This window comes from Magnusiomyces paraingens (genome assembly GCF_902498895.1).
Source record: "Magnusiomyces paraingens strain CBS 517.90 genome assembly, contig: contig5, whole genome shotgun sequence".
Taxonomy (NCBI): domain Eukaryota; kingdom Fungi; phylum Ascomycota; class Dipodascomycetes; order Dipodascales; family Dipodascaceae; genus Magnusiomyces; species Magnusiomyces paraingens.
Window position 1 is genome coordinate 62,944 of NW_022474071.1, and position 16,228 is coordinate 79,171.

General features: G+C 32.7%; 6 protein-coding genes across 6 annotated transcripts; 2 read left to right on the top strand and 4 right to left on the bottom strand.

Moving 5' to 3' along the window:
- Positions 1-240: 240 nt before the first annotated feature.
- On the bottom strand, positions 241-2,604 carry SAPINGB_P005680 (uncharacterized protein; the record flags this gene model as incomplete). Its single annotated transcript, XM_032000394.1, has 3 exons — positions 241-407; positions 517-529; positions 868-2,604. 3 exons carry the CDS (start codon positions 2,602-2,604, stop codon positions 241-243), a joined length of 1,917 nt encoding a protein of 638 aa, XP_031856285.1.
- A 594-nt stretch (positions 2,605-3,198) lies between these two features.
- On the top strand, positions 3,199-5,238 carry SAPINGB_P005681 (uncharacterized protein; the record flags this gene model as incomplete). The annotated part of the gene is made up of 1 exon (XM_032000395.1): positions 3,199-5,238. One exon carries the CDS (start codon positions 3,199-3,201, stop codon positions 5,236-5,238), a length of 2,040 nt encoding a protein of 679 aa, XP_031856286.1.
- A 91-nt stretch (positions 5,239-5,329) lies between these two features.
- SAPINGB_P005682 (uncharacterized protein) lies at positions 5,330-6,631 on the bottom strand (the record flags this gene model as incomplete). Its single annotated transcript, XM_032000396.1, has 1 exon — positions 5,330-6,631. The coding sequence occupies one exon, from the start codon at positions 6,629-6,631 to the stop codon at positions 5,330-5,332; it is 1,302 nt and encodes a 433-aa protein (XP_031856287.1).
- Positions 6,632-8,028: 1,397 nt separating this feature from the next.
- SAPINGB_P005683 (uncharacterized protein) lies at positions 8,029-8,451 on the top strand (the record flags this gene model as incomplete). Its single annotated transcript, XM_032000397.1, has 1 exon — positions 8,029-8,451. One exon carries the CDS (start codon positions 8,029-8,031, stop codon positions 8,449-8,451), a length of 423 nt encoding a protein of 140 aa, XP_031856288.1.
- Positions 8,452-11,018: 2,567 nt separating this feature from the next.
- SAPINGB_P005684 (uncharacterized protein) lies at positions 11,019-12,061 on the bottom strand (the record flags this gene model as incomplete). The annotated part of the gene is made up of 2 exons (XM_032000398.1): positions 11,019-11,803; positions 12,004-12,061. The coding sequence occupies 2 exons, from the start codon at positions 12,059-12,061 to the stop codon at positions 11,019-11,021; spliced, it is 843 nt and encodes a 280-aa protein (XP_031856289.1).
- A 154-nt stretch (positions 12,062-12,215) lies between these two features.
- On the bottom strand, positions 12,216-16,122 carry SAPINGB_P005685 (uncharacterized protein; the record flags this gene model as incomplete). The annotated part of the gene is made up of 3 exons (XM_032000399.1): positions 12,216-15,587; positions 15,823-15,901; positions 16,112-16,122. 3 exons carry the CDS (start codon positions 16,120-16,122, stop codon positions 12,216-12,218), a joined length of 3,462 nt encoding a protein of 1,153 aa, XP_031856290.1.
- Positions 16,123-16,228: the final 106 nt, after the last annotated feature.

Genomic DNA, 16,228 nt, shown 5'->3' on the forward strand with positions numbered 1-16,228 from the left:
TGATAAGTTTACTAAGCAAATGAAAAATTAATAATTTCTTCATTTATCTTTATCTTCAAAAAAAATAGGGTTCACCTTATAAGGTGAATAATTATTTATATTTTAAAATTTTTAATTCTCTCAAAAATAATTAGAGAAAAATAAAATAAAATAAAATAAAATAATATATAAAAATACTGTATAATAATTATAAAATTACATAAATATGAAGAAAATGCTTGTGTGAAACTATTTAACCAATTAGTGATCTCGCTTGCTGTTCCATCTTTCGAGAGTAAGGCGCTGTGAAAAGCTCATAGATCCAGGATCCATTCCTCTTTGAGGAAGATGCTGTACCGCAGATCCTGGAGATGCATACATCGAAATATCTTCATCAGGAATCCCTAGCGAATCAGTAAAAGCAAAGTCTATGTCATTTATATGTTCGCTATTTAGGAACAAAGATTTATTATTTGCCGACATATTTTTGCCAGAAGATTTAAGATTTATTTTATTAAAATTGGAACTGTGACTAACAGTAATTGGAAGGCTGGATGCAAAGTTAGATAATATATTTTGTCCTTCTGATAAGGAAGTTTTAAAACCATCTTTTTGAATAGTTACTGGATTAAAATTCAATTCATCATTTTTTTGATTATCCAATTGTATGGTTGATTTTTGAAAAGATTTTAAGTTACGGGGTTTGTACTTAAGATATTTTGTTTTCAAACTTCCAACAACTGTAGGTAACTCAGAAAACGAGGTTCGAGATTGGTTCGTAGGTAAAGAGCCTATAAAAATTTCATTTCTAGGTTTTTCATTGTCATAAGATGATGAAAATAACAATGAAGATTTTTTGAAAGATGTATCTTTATATGATTCACTTACCGATATACTAGGCGCCTCATCAAATTGAAAAACATCATCATCATCATCATCATCATCATCATCATCATCATCATCATCGTTATTGTTGTCGTTATCATTATCATCATGGTCATCACTTTTTTCTTTTATATGTTCTTTGTTTTTATCTCTGCTATCAACCACACCAACATCTAAATCATTTATTTTGTTGTTTTTATTGATAGTGTCATTACTTGAAAAGTTGTCAACATCTCTACCTTTGGTGTCAAATTGATTGTTTAATGTTTCATTCGATTTACTCTCACTATTCTCTTTATTTGAGATGTTTTCATTTGTGCTTGAGCTTTCATAATGAATATTTGATGTAAAAGATTTATTATTCGAACGTTGTATATAAGACGGTGTATGATCATTATTCTGACTCAATATGGGATTCGAATTAGTTGAATAAGTAGGTTGAACGTCATTAGTTTTAGAAATGTAACTATTATATCTGAGATCAACATCACAATAATTTTTGTTGTCAGTATTTTTGTCATTTTCAATCAAAGAAGCAAATTTGCTTAGTGCAGCATTTCTGGTATTTAAATCATTTGAAAGCTCGACTGGTGTTGTCAAGCATTGAGGTAATAATTGTTTAACAGCATTTTCCTCTATTTTTTCTGCCGCACAGTCTATGTTTTGAATGGAGGGATCATCTTGTATATTGTGGAAAGAAAGATGACTCTGATTAGTATTAATCAACTTAGGTACTCTCAAACTATAATTCGGCTTTATAGCATTTGACTGATCTGCTGTTTTCTCTTTTTCATTGGAAAAACTTCCACTATATGAATCCTTATTTGAATTTTTCTTTTTAGAAGGTGAAAATCCAGTAAATTTATGATCATGTAAATATATTCCGTCAATATCATCGTATTCTTCCTCATTGTTATAAAAAAATCCATTATGACTAACTTTATCTTCATCTGTTGCTCCAAGAATAGCCTCCGTATGTAATGGGGATGGATTAGTGGGTGATGAAGGTGCCGCAGGCGATGAGGGTATAGGCGGCGACAGATATGAAGAAGGTGAGGATGATAAATTATGATGATTAAAACTATTCCCCGAATAGACTTTTTGAGTGACAGAGTTTTGATTTGTTTTTTTCATTTCATCTAAATCCAAAAAACTTTCAGTTATCGAATCACCTTTACCATGACCAAAAATTTCACCAATTGTTTGAAACGGGCTGTCAGGAGGTGATTGATGAAAATCTAGATCTGAAATTGAAGGAACAATAGCAACCTGGCAATTATCAGAAAACATAACTTTTTTCTTTTTTAATTCAGATGTTTCACATGTGATTTCTTTCGTTGCCTTTAATGATGGCTTTAATGGCATTGTAGCAGGACTTGGGGGCTCATAAGTATATGATAGTTGGGAACAAGTTTTCGCTAAAGGAATAGAATCTTCATCATAATTATCATAAAAAATTTCGCCCATCGGATTGTGTGCCGTTTCTGTAAATGATATGGTAGGACTAAATAAAATGTCGTTGGTATTGCTGACTGAAGAAAAAAGAGATTCAGCAAAATATTTGAACTCTTCTACTTTATTACCAAGGAATTCCTGTACCTCCTCAAGTAAAGAAATTTCTTTTGCATGTAATTTGTGAATCAAGTGAGAAGGTGTGTTGCGAGATGTTACTTTGGTTTGAAGATCTGGTGGCAATTGATGGACAAAGTATTCAGGTTCCAACCCAGGTATATGAGACATCGTTAAGCCTTTTAATAAAATCAAATTTGATTCTATACCATAAACAATTTAGAGCTCAATTTTATTAGTTTTTTTCGAAATCAGATCTTAAGTGAATCGTCATATATAACTATTATCAAGGACTGTGTAATTAAGTAATAAACATATATGTTTATAGATAGATATGCTTAGACGTATACTTTGTTTTTACAATGAACTGTGTATCAAAAACTTTTTAGAAGATTGTGACATTTTTGTAATTACAAATTTATTGTCTCCGTTAAGGGAAATGAACATTAATATCGTACTAAAGCGTATATTTATTTACGTAAGCAGTTAGAGTAATATTATTAACTTAATTTAAGTCCAATTTAAGTTACCCACGTTCCTCATTTCTAAAATAAGCTTTTATCATGTATTATCCACGAAATTAATATCATTAACAGAAATGATAAGTTATAAGAATATGATTATGGTTTAAAGATATATTTATGTTGAAGTATATCGAATTTTATTCATATTTTTTCCCTGTTTTTTATTATTTTTTAATTGTTTTTTATCGAAACCTTTATCACGATCACTTAAATAATGCTTCCTCCTCCAACAACTAGTCAAATGGCCCGCCCCTCTTCTCGTACAAAATTGGCTCGATTTTTACGAAGAATGCAAAATAATAAATTTGCTATTATTTTACTCTTTTTATTACTAATTTTGCTTTATAAATTAAATACATCTTCCCGCTCATCAAATTTTGAAGCTTCTATTGCTACTTCTAAAGAAAATCAATTTTCTCAGATACCCCCAATTGCAAAAGATTTTAGAACTCCCTACATTAACCCTCAAAGAGTTTCTAACAGAAAAGAGCTCGATGAATTAATACGGTTAGAACGTCAACAGCAGCACCAAAGAACCAATCTAAATAGGGAAAACAAACAATCTTCCTGTCCCAATTATTCTCAATATTCTTCAACATCACATCCTCCTTTCAGTAAAGGACCTTTAGAGCTTCCATTTCAAAGACCGTTGAAAGAATGCAGAACTTTTAGTTCAAGCGAAGTAGAAAGGGTAATATCTGATATCACTTCGCGTATCAGCGATCCAGATTTGTCTCGACTATTTGAAAATTGTTTTCCAAACACTCTAGATACAACTATAAGATGGCATCATCCAGGAGTTGATCCCCAAACATTTATTGTGACCGGTGATATCGATGCTTCATGGTTACGTGATTCTCATAAGCAAATCACGGTTTATTCCCATTTAGCTAATTTCGATCCTAAAATACGCGATTTGATTCTTGGAACTATTAGTACACAATCTGACTATGTTATTTCACATCCTTATTGCAATGCATTTCACCCCCCTTCTCAAAGTGGATTGAAATTTCCTTACAACAATGAAAATGATATTGTTTTTCCTCGCGTTAATTTAAACATTGTTTTTGAATGCAAATATGAAATTGACAGTTTAGCATCCTTTTTAGGAATTAGCAATGATTACTACGAAGCTACTTATGACACATCCTTTATTACCGCTTCTTGGCTTAAAGCCCTTTCTCGTCTTCTACGTGTACTCCAGGAACAGGCTATTCCAACATACTCGGAGACAGGACAAAAACTTCCCAATTATTATACTTTTCGGAGAAAAACAGATACTGGAACAGAAACATTGAATTTAGGGGGTGCCGGAAATCCTGTGAACAGAAACACTTCTCTTATACGCTCCGCTTTTAGACCATCCGATGATGCAACAATTTATCAATTTTTTATTCCTGGGAATGCATTTATGTCAGTTGAACTTAAACGTACAGCAAAAATCCTCAACACTCTAGATCATATTGAACTAGCTAAAAAGCTATCAGCACTCGGTGTTGATATTGAAAATGGAATCTTTCAACATGGTACGTACGACCATCCTGAATTTGGTAAAGTATTTGCGTATGAAATTGATGGATATGGCAGTATATCTATAATGGATGATGCCAACACCCCATCTTTGCTATCTCTCCCAGATATGGGATTTGTTTCTCGAAGTAATGAAATTTATTTAAATACTAGAAAAATGATTTTATCAAAAACAGGAAACCCATATTACTTGAAGGGCGAATTTTTTGAAGGTATTGGTGGTCCACATATAGGTACTAGGTTTGCATGGCCAATGAGTCACATTATTGCAATTCGTACCACAGATAATGATACTGAAATCAAACAATCATTAGAAATTTTAAAGAAATCTACTTCAGGGTTAGGTCTGATGCATGAAAGTGTTAATGTTGATCTACCCCATTCATTTACTAGATCATGGTTTGCCTGGTGTAATTCTGAATTCGCCAAAACGATTTTGGATTTAGCTGAACGTAAACCACACCTTATATTTAGCTCGGATGATTCAAGTCCTTACACAATAAAAGCTCAATCCCCCAACCGCTTTATTCAGTCTTTAGAGGAATCTAGGTCTAAAAACATGGATATTGAAATTAGAAATGACAAAAATGGGAATTCAATGTCTATATCCCATATTTCTAATCTGGCTTCAGTTTCAGAACCATTTGCAAAATCTAGTTCAGCATTGGAATCTTTGCATACGTCATTGTCGTCAGTATCTCCAACCCCTTCATCGGTTCTTACTATTTCTCTATCAAGTCAGACAACGTAATTATTTTAACATTTATACTCATGGCTACTAAATTTTTATTTATAACTGATTAATTAAAATCAACACCAATCAACCAAAATTGTTTTAAAAATTAGTTTTTACTAGATTGCCCTAATGCTTGTTTAAGTAATTCAACACGCGAATTATCATTTTCTCGTGATGTTGCTTTTAAAGCCTCAGTAAATTTATCTTGAAGACTTTGCTCAGAACTATCATTTATTTCACCGCGACGATCACTATAATCATAATCCCTACCAGCAAAAAACTCATTATGAGTTGATTTAGAGGGTTCATTCAGATTTCTAGGTCCTTCTCTATATTTGCTAGAAATATCATCTTCATAATCATCAGGATCAACGTCATTTTCTGATAAATCTTCAGTATCTGATAAAGTATCAGCAGTAGTTGAATTTGTTTCTTTAGTTCCTTTATCATTAATTCCCATATCGTTTAAAAGTCGTGTTAAATCAGCTGCTTTCCGTTCTTGAGCTGAAATCTCTCTTTGTTTTATTATTACATCACGTTCAGTTTTATAATCCCGATTGTATTCATCAATTTTTTTCTCAACTGCACCCAAAAACTCGTCAAATCCATCACCGGTGTAAGCAGACACCGGAACAACATCTAAATGATTGTAAAACTCTTCAAGAACTAATGACATGCTATTCATCAATGAGCCCATATAACCACTGCTACCGCCGCTTTCATTACCGTTTAAATATTCATCTTTTTGTAAGGCTTCTTGAAATTTTTCAAAGTCTGTCATCCAGTCTATAGCAAACCTAGCATCTTGGGCATCTGTTTTATTGAACACCACAATCATTGGAAGCTTAGTTTTATAAAGAATAGAACAAGCATAAAGCATATTAGACATAAACGTTGTGGGCGATGATGATCTAGGCGTATCCACAATATATGCAATCATTGTTGGGAATGACGAAGCGAATGCGTCAGTGATAATCGCTCCAGAGGCTGACCAAATAAAGCATTCAATTTGCCCAGGTGTATCAACTATTATTTGATTCACATTACCACTTTTAGCTCGTTTTTCTGCAATGTCTAGAACTTGATCAATTTTAGTTGCAAACAAATTCAAAGATGTCATAATGGCACCATTCGGTCCTAAATTATACTGTTCCATAACTTTTCGGTAATTTACTGAATCTCGAATATCAATATTTGTTCCAAATGGTACTTTAAGAACTGCTGGATCTAAATTTATGACATATGGACGTTGCTTTTTTGAGTGAATGTGTGAATTTAAACGTTGCATAAATGTAGTTTTCCCTGAGCCTGCCATTCCTATACAGAAAATTGTTGGTGGTAAGCTGTTTAACAAGCCATCGTTTAAGTTTTCATCAGGCGCATTAAAATTCAGTTTAGAGCTGCTCATTATTTAAATTTGAATTAATCTGAAGATGACAATGCTTGAGTAGAAAAATTTTTTAAAAAAATTAAATAAATTGGATTAATATTTTAAAAAAATTAGTAAGCATATTATTAGTAATATGGTATTAAGTTAAAGTATCCTGTAAATTACAGTATAATTTTATCATGAAAGTCCCTGATCAGGGATTTTAATATAAATTTGCATTGTTCGTAAAGACAATAAAAACAAATAGAACAAAAATATCAAAAATATCAAAAATATCAAAAATATCAAAAATATCAAAAATATCATAGCATATGCTAAAATGCATTTTAATTAAAATTCTAAAGCAAAAAAATGTGTACATCTCAGCCAGCATCTAATTTAATATAAATTGAAAGATATCTAAAATTATTTGATATGCTTATATTTACTTATTATAACAATTATTAAATGAATTTTTACTGTGTTTCAATAAATAAATTTAAATAAATTTAATAATTATTAAATTTATTACTTATAAGTGTTAAATTTATTACTAGGACTAATATGTTTGAACTTAGTGCTAGATATTTTTTGTGGAATTGGTTACAGAAATGTTTTCAATATTACTGTGTAATTATCTAGAAGATATAGTTAAAACGAACTTAATGCGGATTTTAATAACAATAACAAAGACAAAAAAAACTTCTTGAACAATATCTATGACAGCATGAATTATCAAAAAAGTCAATTCTTACGATTGATTTTTGTTCCTTAAGTTCGGGGTTTGTTGTAGAAATCTTGGCTTTTGTTAGCATCATTTCCTACACATTACATAATAAACTTTTGGGTTATTCCGACAAACTTTTCATTAAAATGTACCATAAAACGGCATTAGTTTGTGAAGGCTAATGAATGTAAATCTGGAGTTCAGTGTTAGGGATGGGAAAGAATTAGAGAGCTAGCTACAAAAAAAAATAATAGGCGCACCACCTCGACAAGCCAACACGACAAAAAAAAGCAAGTCCAAGCAGGTTTGTCTGTCCATTCACGTATATATGTGAATATATATTGAAGGTGAATAGAGGAGGTATTGATAATTATCTTGTAGCGTAACTTACGAAATAAGAAAACCGAGGAGGGTCAGCTATTTAGCTCCCGCAATTAATATTTCAGCCTGTCACTGTGATTTTCCATTTATGTTCTTTTGATTGTGCAAAGTAAATACAAATTTAATAATAATAAAAATCCCGCCCGATTCCGACAAACCCCGTGATATTTTGAAATATAAATAACGACCATAGGTTCTCAATTAAAACTCATAGTTCATTATTTTTGTTATTTTTAAAATATATCAAGTTTATATCGACTAATTTAGATTAAAAATTGAAAGCCGATTCCAAAATACTAATTTTTTTTTCATAGTTTAAGACTTTAAAATGGCTTCTCCCGAAATTGTTAATTGGATCCAATCTACTCCTGAGCCTTCAGTCAAGCCATCTGAAAAAGATTATTTGGAACCCTCAGCAGTTGCCGAATTGATTAGAAGGTCACCTAAGGACATTGCTATTATCGACCTTCGAAAGAACGATTTTGTTGGGGGGAAAATTAAGGGTGCATTTAATATTCCTGCTCAAAGTATTTATCATAGCGTTGACGACCTATATGATCTTTTTGACAAAGCTGAAAAAAAGGAGATTATTGTTCATTGTGTAAGTTCACGCGATAGAGCTACACGCACTTGGGGCTGGTTAACCGATTATAAAAATTCGAAAGGATCAGGTCCCGAAATTTTTATCCTTAAAGGTGGATTTAATGCGTTTAAGGCTGCAGATGGCACCAACGATTTAATTGATAATTAATTATCTTACTATAATTTTTATATGATTAATTAAATGAAAGTTCTTTAACCTTTAAAAATTAGTGATTGAAAATAAGAAAAATAAATGGTATACTTACTGTACTGGGAAGTTCCCATGCAACCCAATCGCTTGTGGTATTGGGCAATATACCCATAGTTGACAACTTGTAAACTCCAACACACATGGTAAGCACAATAAAAAATGAATAAAGAAGTTTGAGCATAAATATGCTTGAGGTATTAGATTCGGTTTCAAGTTTTGAAAATTGTTCATTAACTGTCATTAATTGTTTCAAAGGCCCATTAAAAAACATCATCCATGTCATAGAAAGGGGAATTACTTGTAAAGAGCTTCCACTAAAATATGACATTATCAAATTCATAGGAATGCTTTTGGCAGGCCCAAACGCCACTTCTCTAGCTCTTCTTAACTTAAGTTCATCTTTTTCTTGCTGCTTTTTTTGTATTTCCCTCCTATTATGAAGAGCTGATGAGGCAGAAGTAGAAGAAGATGATGATCCAGGAATTTCGGAAGAAAAGCCAGGTGGATCGACTACTTTTCCATTAATATTTATCTTTGTCGAATTTAATCCCTTCAATGTAATATTTTTCCCAGATTTTGAATTGACAGATGGGTATGTTAAATCATAATACCACTTAGGTTTTTCTGCTGCTAAAGGTGTTTCCATTTTTAAAATTTAATACTATTTGTTCAAATACTGAGTATCGCCGAATTAACGAGATATGTAAATTTCTGCAAGCAACAGATACAATGAATATTGAGTAGGCCCTACAATTATATAAGATTTTACAAATTTTAATTGTCACTAATGCTATTACATTTTCCCATTTACAATACAATACAAGAAAAAAATGTAACAAAACTTTTACTGGGATATTGAACAATCTTTGAGATGTTTAAGATTGATTCTACAATTAAATACGTTAAGCTCTTCTAAGAACCAAATTTCGATTCAATTTTTCAAAAACAAGGAAATTTTTATTCTTTTATTACATTTAAGTTCTTGATAAACGAATTTAAATAGCACCGCTTTTCATTCCGGATATTTTGAGTCATGAATGGTTCAAACTTAAATGGTTCGTTTTCAGATCAGACAATTCGTCCTATTTCGATTTATACAACTTATTCACAAGCCCTTTTGTCTGAGGATGATACTTCCATAAGATTAGAAAACAATGATAAAAAAAACTTAGGTTTAAATAAAAATAAAAAAAATCTTTTAAATTCTTCACAGTTTCAAATACATGATAATCCGAGTTTAGATCAGCATTCAGAAACACAAACACAAACACAAACACAAACACAAAGAAGTCAGTCAAATATATTGAAATCAACTCCGTTAGATTTTAATAATCGATTTCCGCAGTTTTTTCCCTCTTACCAATCTATTTTAGAGTCAAATACTTCACACCCGCCTTCATTTTTCGAAATTTCCAAAACAAATAAAGACTTATTGCTAAATCCAGCCCAAAATGGTGTCTCAATAACATCCAAGCATCCTCCTCCTAAATTGGAGAAAGGAGGGGTTATTCATGAAAAAGGTGACTTTACAATATTTGTCAAATCAGGTATGAATGTCTTATCTGTAGTTCAGCGTGTAGTGAAAATGTTGGACTATATTAAAGAAAAAAACTTACAGAAAAAAGTAATACATTTAAAAGCCCTTGGAAAGGCGATTGATGTTGCCATACTTGTGGGGATTAGGTTACAACAAATGGGCTATTTTTTAATCTTTAAGACCTCAACTGAGAAAGTTATAGATGAAGTAATTGAAACCGATGATGTTGAAAAAAAAATTGAAGATGGAAATCAAAACAAAATTCAATATGAGTTACAGAAACACAATGACCAAAGACCCACCTTAAGACATCGCAAAGTAACTGCAATCACAGTTGAAATAAAGTCGAAAGAAGAGGAATATTACGGATTTGGGAATAAAGACAAGGCCAGGAGTTCTAATATAGCTGGCAAAGGGAATTTCCCTAGGTATGCTACTTATTCAGTGGCTGATAAGAGTTATTGATTCATAAATTCATGAAGTTTTAAAAATTTAAAAATTAAATTTTATTGATTTCAGATTGCTTGCAGTTATATTTTAATTGAGCTACAGTCTTGTGCAATGACTCTAATTCATCACGCTCTCGATCATTGCTTACATTCTGATATCCTTGATGAAGTATGTTTAAAGCTTGATCATACTCTCGTAAATACAAGCATCGTTCAATTGCATGGCGAAGTGCTGAGCGATCGATTTTAACTTTGGCATTTGTATAATCTCGGGTCACTAGAGACTGACATTTAATTATTACATGAGATTTAAGTTACTTTTGAGATCAGTGTATCTTACCTCAGATGTTTGAATTATAGGTCCTGTTTTTTCCCATAGATCCCTTTGATCAAAAAAATCATCATCTGATTGGTCTTTTCTTACTTTAGATTGTAATTTCGGAGCCGTTGATGGATTTGACATTTTATCTATGTTTAAATAGTATTGTGGAATTGATCGGAAAATTTTTTTAAAAGGTTTTTGTAAATATTTTTTTAAACTATGTAGTGTTAGATTTGTCATCATGTGTTAAATTTGAGATTTGGTCTATTGAGATGGAAGTAGACTCAGTTAATGTTGTTTTAGTAGTGAAAATCTGTTCAAGATTAAATCTATGGTATTCCTTTTCAAATTCTGGGCCAACCACTGACATTCCAACTATTGATTTATAACACTCAACAATAACCATTTTTTCGTAATTTTTTAAATCTACTGAGTTCTTTATTTTTTCTTTTTTGGGAGGTTCAGACTTGGTTAACGTAGTTTCCATATCATTGTTTTCAGTTTTATCATGGATCGGCGCTGATATTATAAACTTAGCAGTCTTATTAATAATGTCTTCCCGAGAAAGAACATTATGATTTCTCAAAGTCGGACGAATGGCAAATGTTTGTGGAACTCCTCTATTATAAAATTCGGGTGCGAGTACTGTGTTAAAGAGACGATTTAAGCCTTCAATATTTGCAGTTGCAGTACAAACGATAGGTGTGAGGCGTTGAGCAAAACGACTTCTTTTTATTTGGCTGCCATATTTGACGTCTTTGCAAACCTTTCCAACAAAATCAACAGGATCTATGGGCAAGCGAGTTCGGACAAAAATAACACATTCACACCCAATTTCCATTGCTTCAAATAATTGTTTTCCTTTTTTATTTGAAGCTTGTTTTGAAATTTTACTTTGGCTTGAATTTTTAAGTTCTTCAAGCTCTCTAGCAATAATATCTTCAATGGTTTCTTCTACATTATTTAGACTTGACGATCTATCTAATGGTGCTTGAGTTTCCTCTAAAATTTTTTCAGTTTTTAAATTTCCGTAAAATTCTTTGGAATACTCATTAAAAATATCGACAATTTCGTTCCTACACTTAGCTTCTTTACCTCTTGGACATGTAACAAAAATACCACTCCAAAAAGGTTCAATATTTTTTAAATTATTGAACTAAAAAAAAATTATTAAAAAATGAACAATTTTTTTTCCTACTTACTCACCTTTGGTTTTTTGTTTCCTTCTTTCATTTCATGTGCTTTTCTTTTAATAGACATTGTCAACTACTAGTAGGAGTATAAGAATGATCATAATTGAGGTTTTCAACGAAAATACCTCCTTATATATCAGGGTTAGGGGGTAAAAAGAATTATCAACTTGTTAATCATAGGCAATTACACTTTTAATCAAACTAAATATTTACAAAGTATCTTATTTTTCTTTCTTTAACAAAAGATGGCCCTTTCGTTCATCTAGTCTAAGAGCAATATCTGCTGGTTTATAGTCCATAAAAAAGAATTTCAACGTCAATTCAATCAACCAGCAAGCGCCTAAATCTAGTAAAATACTACCAGTAAGCTGAAATCTAAACTTATCTGTCATTGGTACCAGTTTTAAAACCTCGTTTAATTCAGGAATAAACTCCGTAGATCCAGAAAGAGCAAGAGCACCAACACCTAAAAGCCCGTAATACATTCCCCTGTTTTCCCTGAGACTTTCTCTAAACGGTCTGCCTTGGTAATTAACTGCAAAAGTAGAAACTTGTTGACCAAGTTGCAGCAAATAAATGGCAGTATTCAACAAAGACGGCTTAAATTCAGCTTCTAGATCAATATCATTTTGTCTTGGTTCAATTTCATAAACACGATTGGTAATAAACACTAGCGTAGCAATATGAACAGCAAATTGTCCTAAAATGGACCCCATGATGTAAATATTAAATATTCCAGGCTGTGGACGTTGTTTGGAAAGTTTTTCAATTGCACGTGAACGGGATATTGACATGAAACACACAGATAAAAGCAGGCCAGAAGCAGTGGCTTGGGCATCCCCAATCTTAATTCCGGCCAGATAAAGAACAGAAAGAGAGTAAGCAGAAATCAAACAATTCAAAGCAAGAATTTTATACATCTGAATTGTAGCTACTAGAGTACATCGTCCTTGTCTGATAATCTTTGTAATAGCTGAGACATCAGCAAGTTTTGATGTAAATGGGGCAGCCACAGATGCATCACCAAGTTTCAGTTTAGGTGCTTCGTCTTCATTTTCTTCAATAATTGAAGTTAATTTATCAGCAAAAGCAGCAGCTTGTTGTGGAGCCTCATCTGTGTTAGTGTATTTTTCAATTTCTTGAATGGTTTTCTCGTCTAGAACACCACCCTTTTCTTCAACAGCTTTACGATAATGAGGATTATTAGGTCCAGGAGGATACAAATGCGCAATCGCGGGTGGAACAGGAGGAATTTTAGTACTGCCCCATCTTTTCATAAGAGCAACTTGTTTCTCATAAACTTGCTTAGTTGCTTCAATTTTTCTATCATCAGCCATTTTGTTCATACCCCCTGTAGTTCCGTTAAGAAGAGCAACACCAACATGTGCTTGTTTTAAAGCACCAACATCATTTGTTCCATCACCACACATTAGAGTCATATAGCCAGCTTCTTTAAGAACCTTCAAAATGAACTCTTTCTGCAATGGAGAAACACGGGCATAAATCCAAGTATGTTTGACCAAATCAACAATATGTTGATGATTACTAAGCTTTGCCAAGGCATAACCAGTAACACACAAGTCAAAATCTTCAAAAATAGAAAGATTTAAAGGATCTGATGGTTTTACAGGAATAATAGTAGATTCATCAACGCTTCTCCAAACAAGTTCATGGTCACCGTGATTAACTTCAGGTAAGTCGAGTATTAATGTTTCACGCTCAACAATACCAACCTCTTTCGCAACATGAACTGCAGTAAGAGGGTTATCTCCAGTAATCATCACAACACGGTGACTTGATTCATTCAGCATTTTAACAGTTTCAACAGCATCCTCTTTAAGAGGCGTGTGGAAAACAAGGAACCCTGCAAAAATTAAATGAGATTCAACTTCTTCTCGTGTAATTTTGTTAAGCCTGCTAGGAGAGATGTTATTTTCCAAATATTTGTATCCTAATGCCAAAACACGACTACCACTTCTTGTGAAACTTTTAAATGTAGTTTCGTACTCTTTAGGAAGAGTGTCAATCATTCCACGAAGAGTTTCAGGTGCACCTTTGACAGCAATTAATGTTTTTCCTTCGACATTTGCAATGCTCGAAGATCTTTTTAAAGCAGAAGAAAACTGAAATCGTCTGAGAATAGTCAATTTTTGAGATGGAATTTCCTTATTTTGAACAATATCATTTTTGGCAACGATCCATTTAATTGCTTTTAAAGTGTTTTTTTCCATAGGGTCACCAACAGTCTCACCGTCATCAAGTAATACTAAAGCATGAGCAGCGGCAAGAACAAGGCTTGTTTCACGAGATATTTCAGAAACAGAAGAAAGAACTGTTGGATTAGCAGCAATCCCAGCAATACCCTCAACCACTAAATCTTCTCCGGTCAAAGTTCCTGTTTTATCAAAACAGCAAACATCAATTCTACCAGCGAAAGGGATTCTGAATGGTTCAGTACAGTAAATGTAAAACTTGGACAACGATGCAAGAGAAGAGTTGACGGCAAGAGTTAACTCCATTGGAAGCTCAGGCGGAACGACAGAAGTAATAATAAGAATACAGTCAAGAATAAGTTTCGATCTCTTTCGATTAGACTTAACACCTTCTTTCCAAACATACCAACTTGCAGCAATAGCAAAATTTAAAAGAAAAAGGATAAAAAAGTAAGCTTCCTTATTTCCAGCACCAACGCGTTCTGTTGAAAATATCATGACACGAACAAGACTGCCTTGGCTGGTTTCAAATCCAATTTTCGTGACAATTGCTAAAGCGCCATTGTCAGGTGGTAAAGGAACATGAGGATTGATAGGAGGTGTAACTTGAAGAGCCTTAGTACCACCATGAAGGATTGAATTTTTATCAAGACCTTCAACATCAATAAATTCATCGCCAGGCCTCAGTGAAATAGACTCCTTAAGTAAAGGAGTTGATTCACCAGAAAGCATGGCCTCATTGACGATAGTTGTACCATTGACCAAAATTAGATCGCAGGGAAGCCCAGATTCCTCTTTGGAGCGTGTGACAGAAATTAAATCACCAGGGAGTAACTCATCCGAATCTATTTCAATCCATTCTTTAGCCCTGTAGGCCCAAATTTTGTACGGTGTTATGCTCATTCCGCGAAATTCTCGAAGAGTGGTTTGGCGTTGCCATACAACAGTGGATTCAAAAGCAAGAAGCATGAAAAGAGTAAACAAAGGGTAGTACCACATTTCATCCAATAACCAAAGAGCAACACAAAACATTTGGAAAACAAAAAAAGGTGCAACTACATGTTCTTTCCAAAGTTCAAGAAACGTTGGTATGGGGATGTCAAACTTATTCTCTCCGTATTGGCGTTCCAAATTCTCTAAATCTCCTGTTAAACCAACAGACTGTTGGTAAAATGAAATCTTTTGAGGTGAATCGATAGTGAAGCTTGGAGGATTAAAAGTTCCGGTTTCAAAGTTATATATAAAGCGTCGGCGTTGAAATAAGAAAGAAATTTCTTCATCCCCATCATAAAATGCACGTTGAATTGTACATATCTCGGAAGCACCACCATTTGCCACAGGAATTAATCGAATCAAACTGGCCTCTTCCACAGATTGTGCCTAAAAATTTTATGTTAAAACATTTATATAGATAAATATGATATAAACTTACTAGTTTAGTGTTAAAAATTCGATCAACCTCCACATTCCAAAATGGCATAAGCCAAAATAAAAGGTTCAAGGAAAAAATTGTACCCAAAAACACAAAAGTCCATTCAGATCCTCCAATATGTTCATCATAATGGAAAAAATAAAAATATCCAAAGAGCGGATAGAGAATTATAAATGGCCATACGTATGGTCTATATATTAAAGGAAGTGGATTATGAAGCGTAGCTTCGGCAATAGATGAATTTGGCACCAATTTGGAAGCCCTAAGAAATTATGTTAATATAAAGTAAAACCTTGAAAAAAAAACGTCACTTACATGGTATAGGTTTGGTGTTGCTTTAAAGTATAGTTACAGTCAAAAAATATTGTCTAATAAAATAAATATTTTATAAAGAACACGAAGAACTAAGTCAACTAATTTTCGTGGTATACAATTCTTTAGTAATTACTGCTGTACTTAAGTAATTAATTACCTAAGTCTCATTGGATTTAACAAAAATATGTAACACATATTGTAATTATATTTTGATATGTGTTAAGTATTGAGTTTAAGTAATTACTTAAAAAGGCTTATGCCAATTTGCATACAT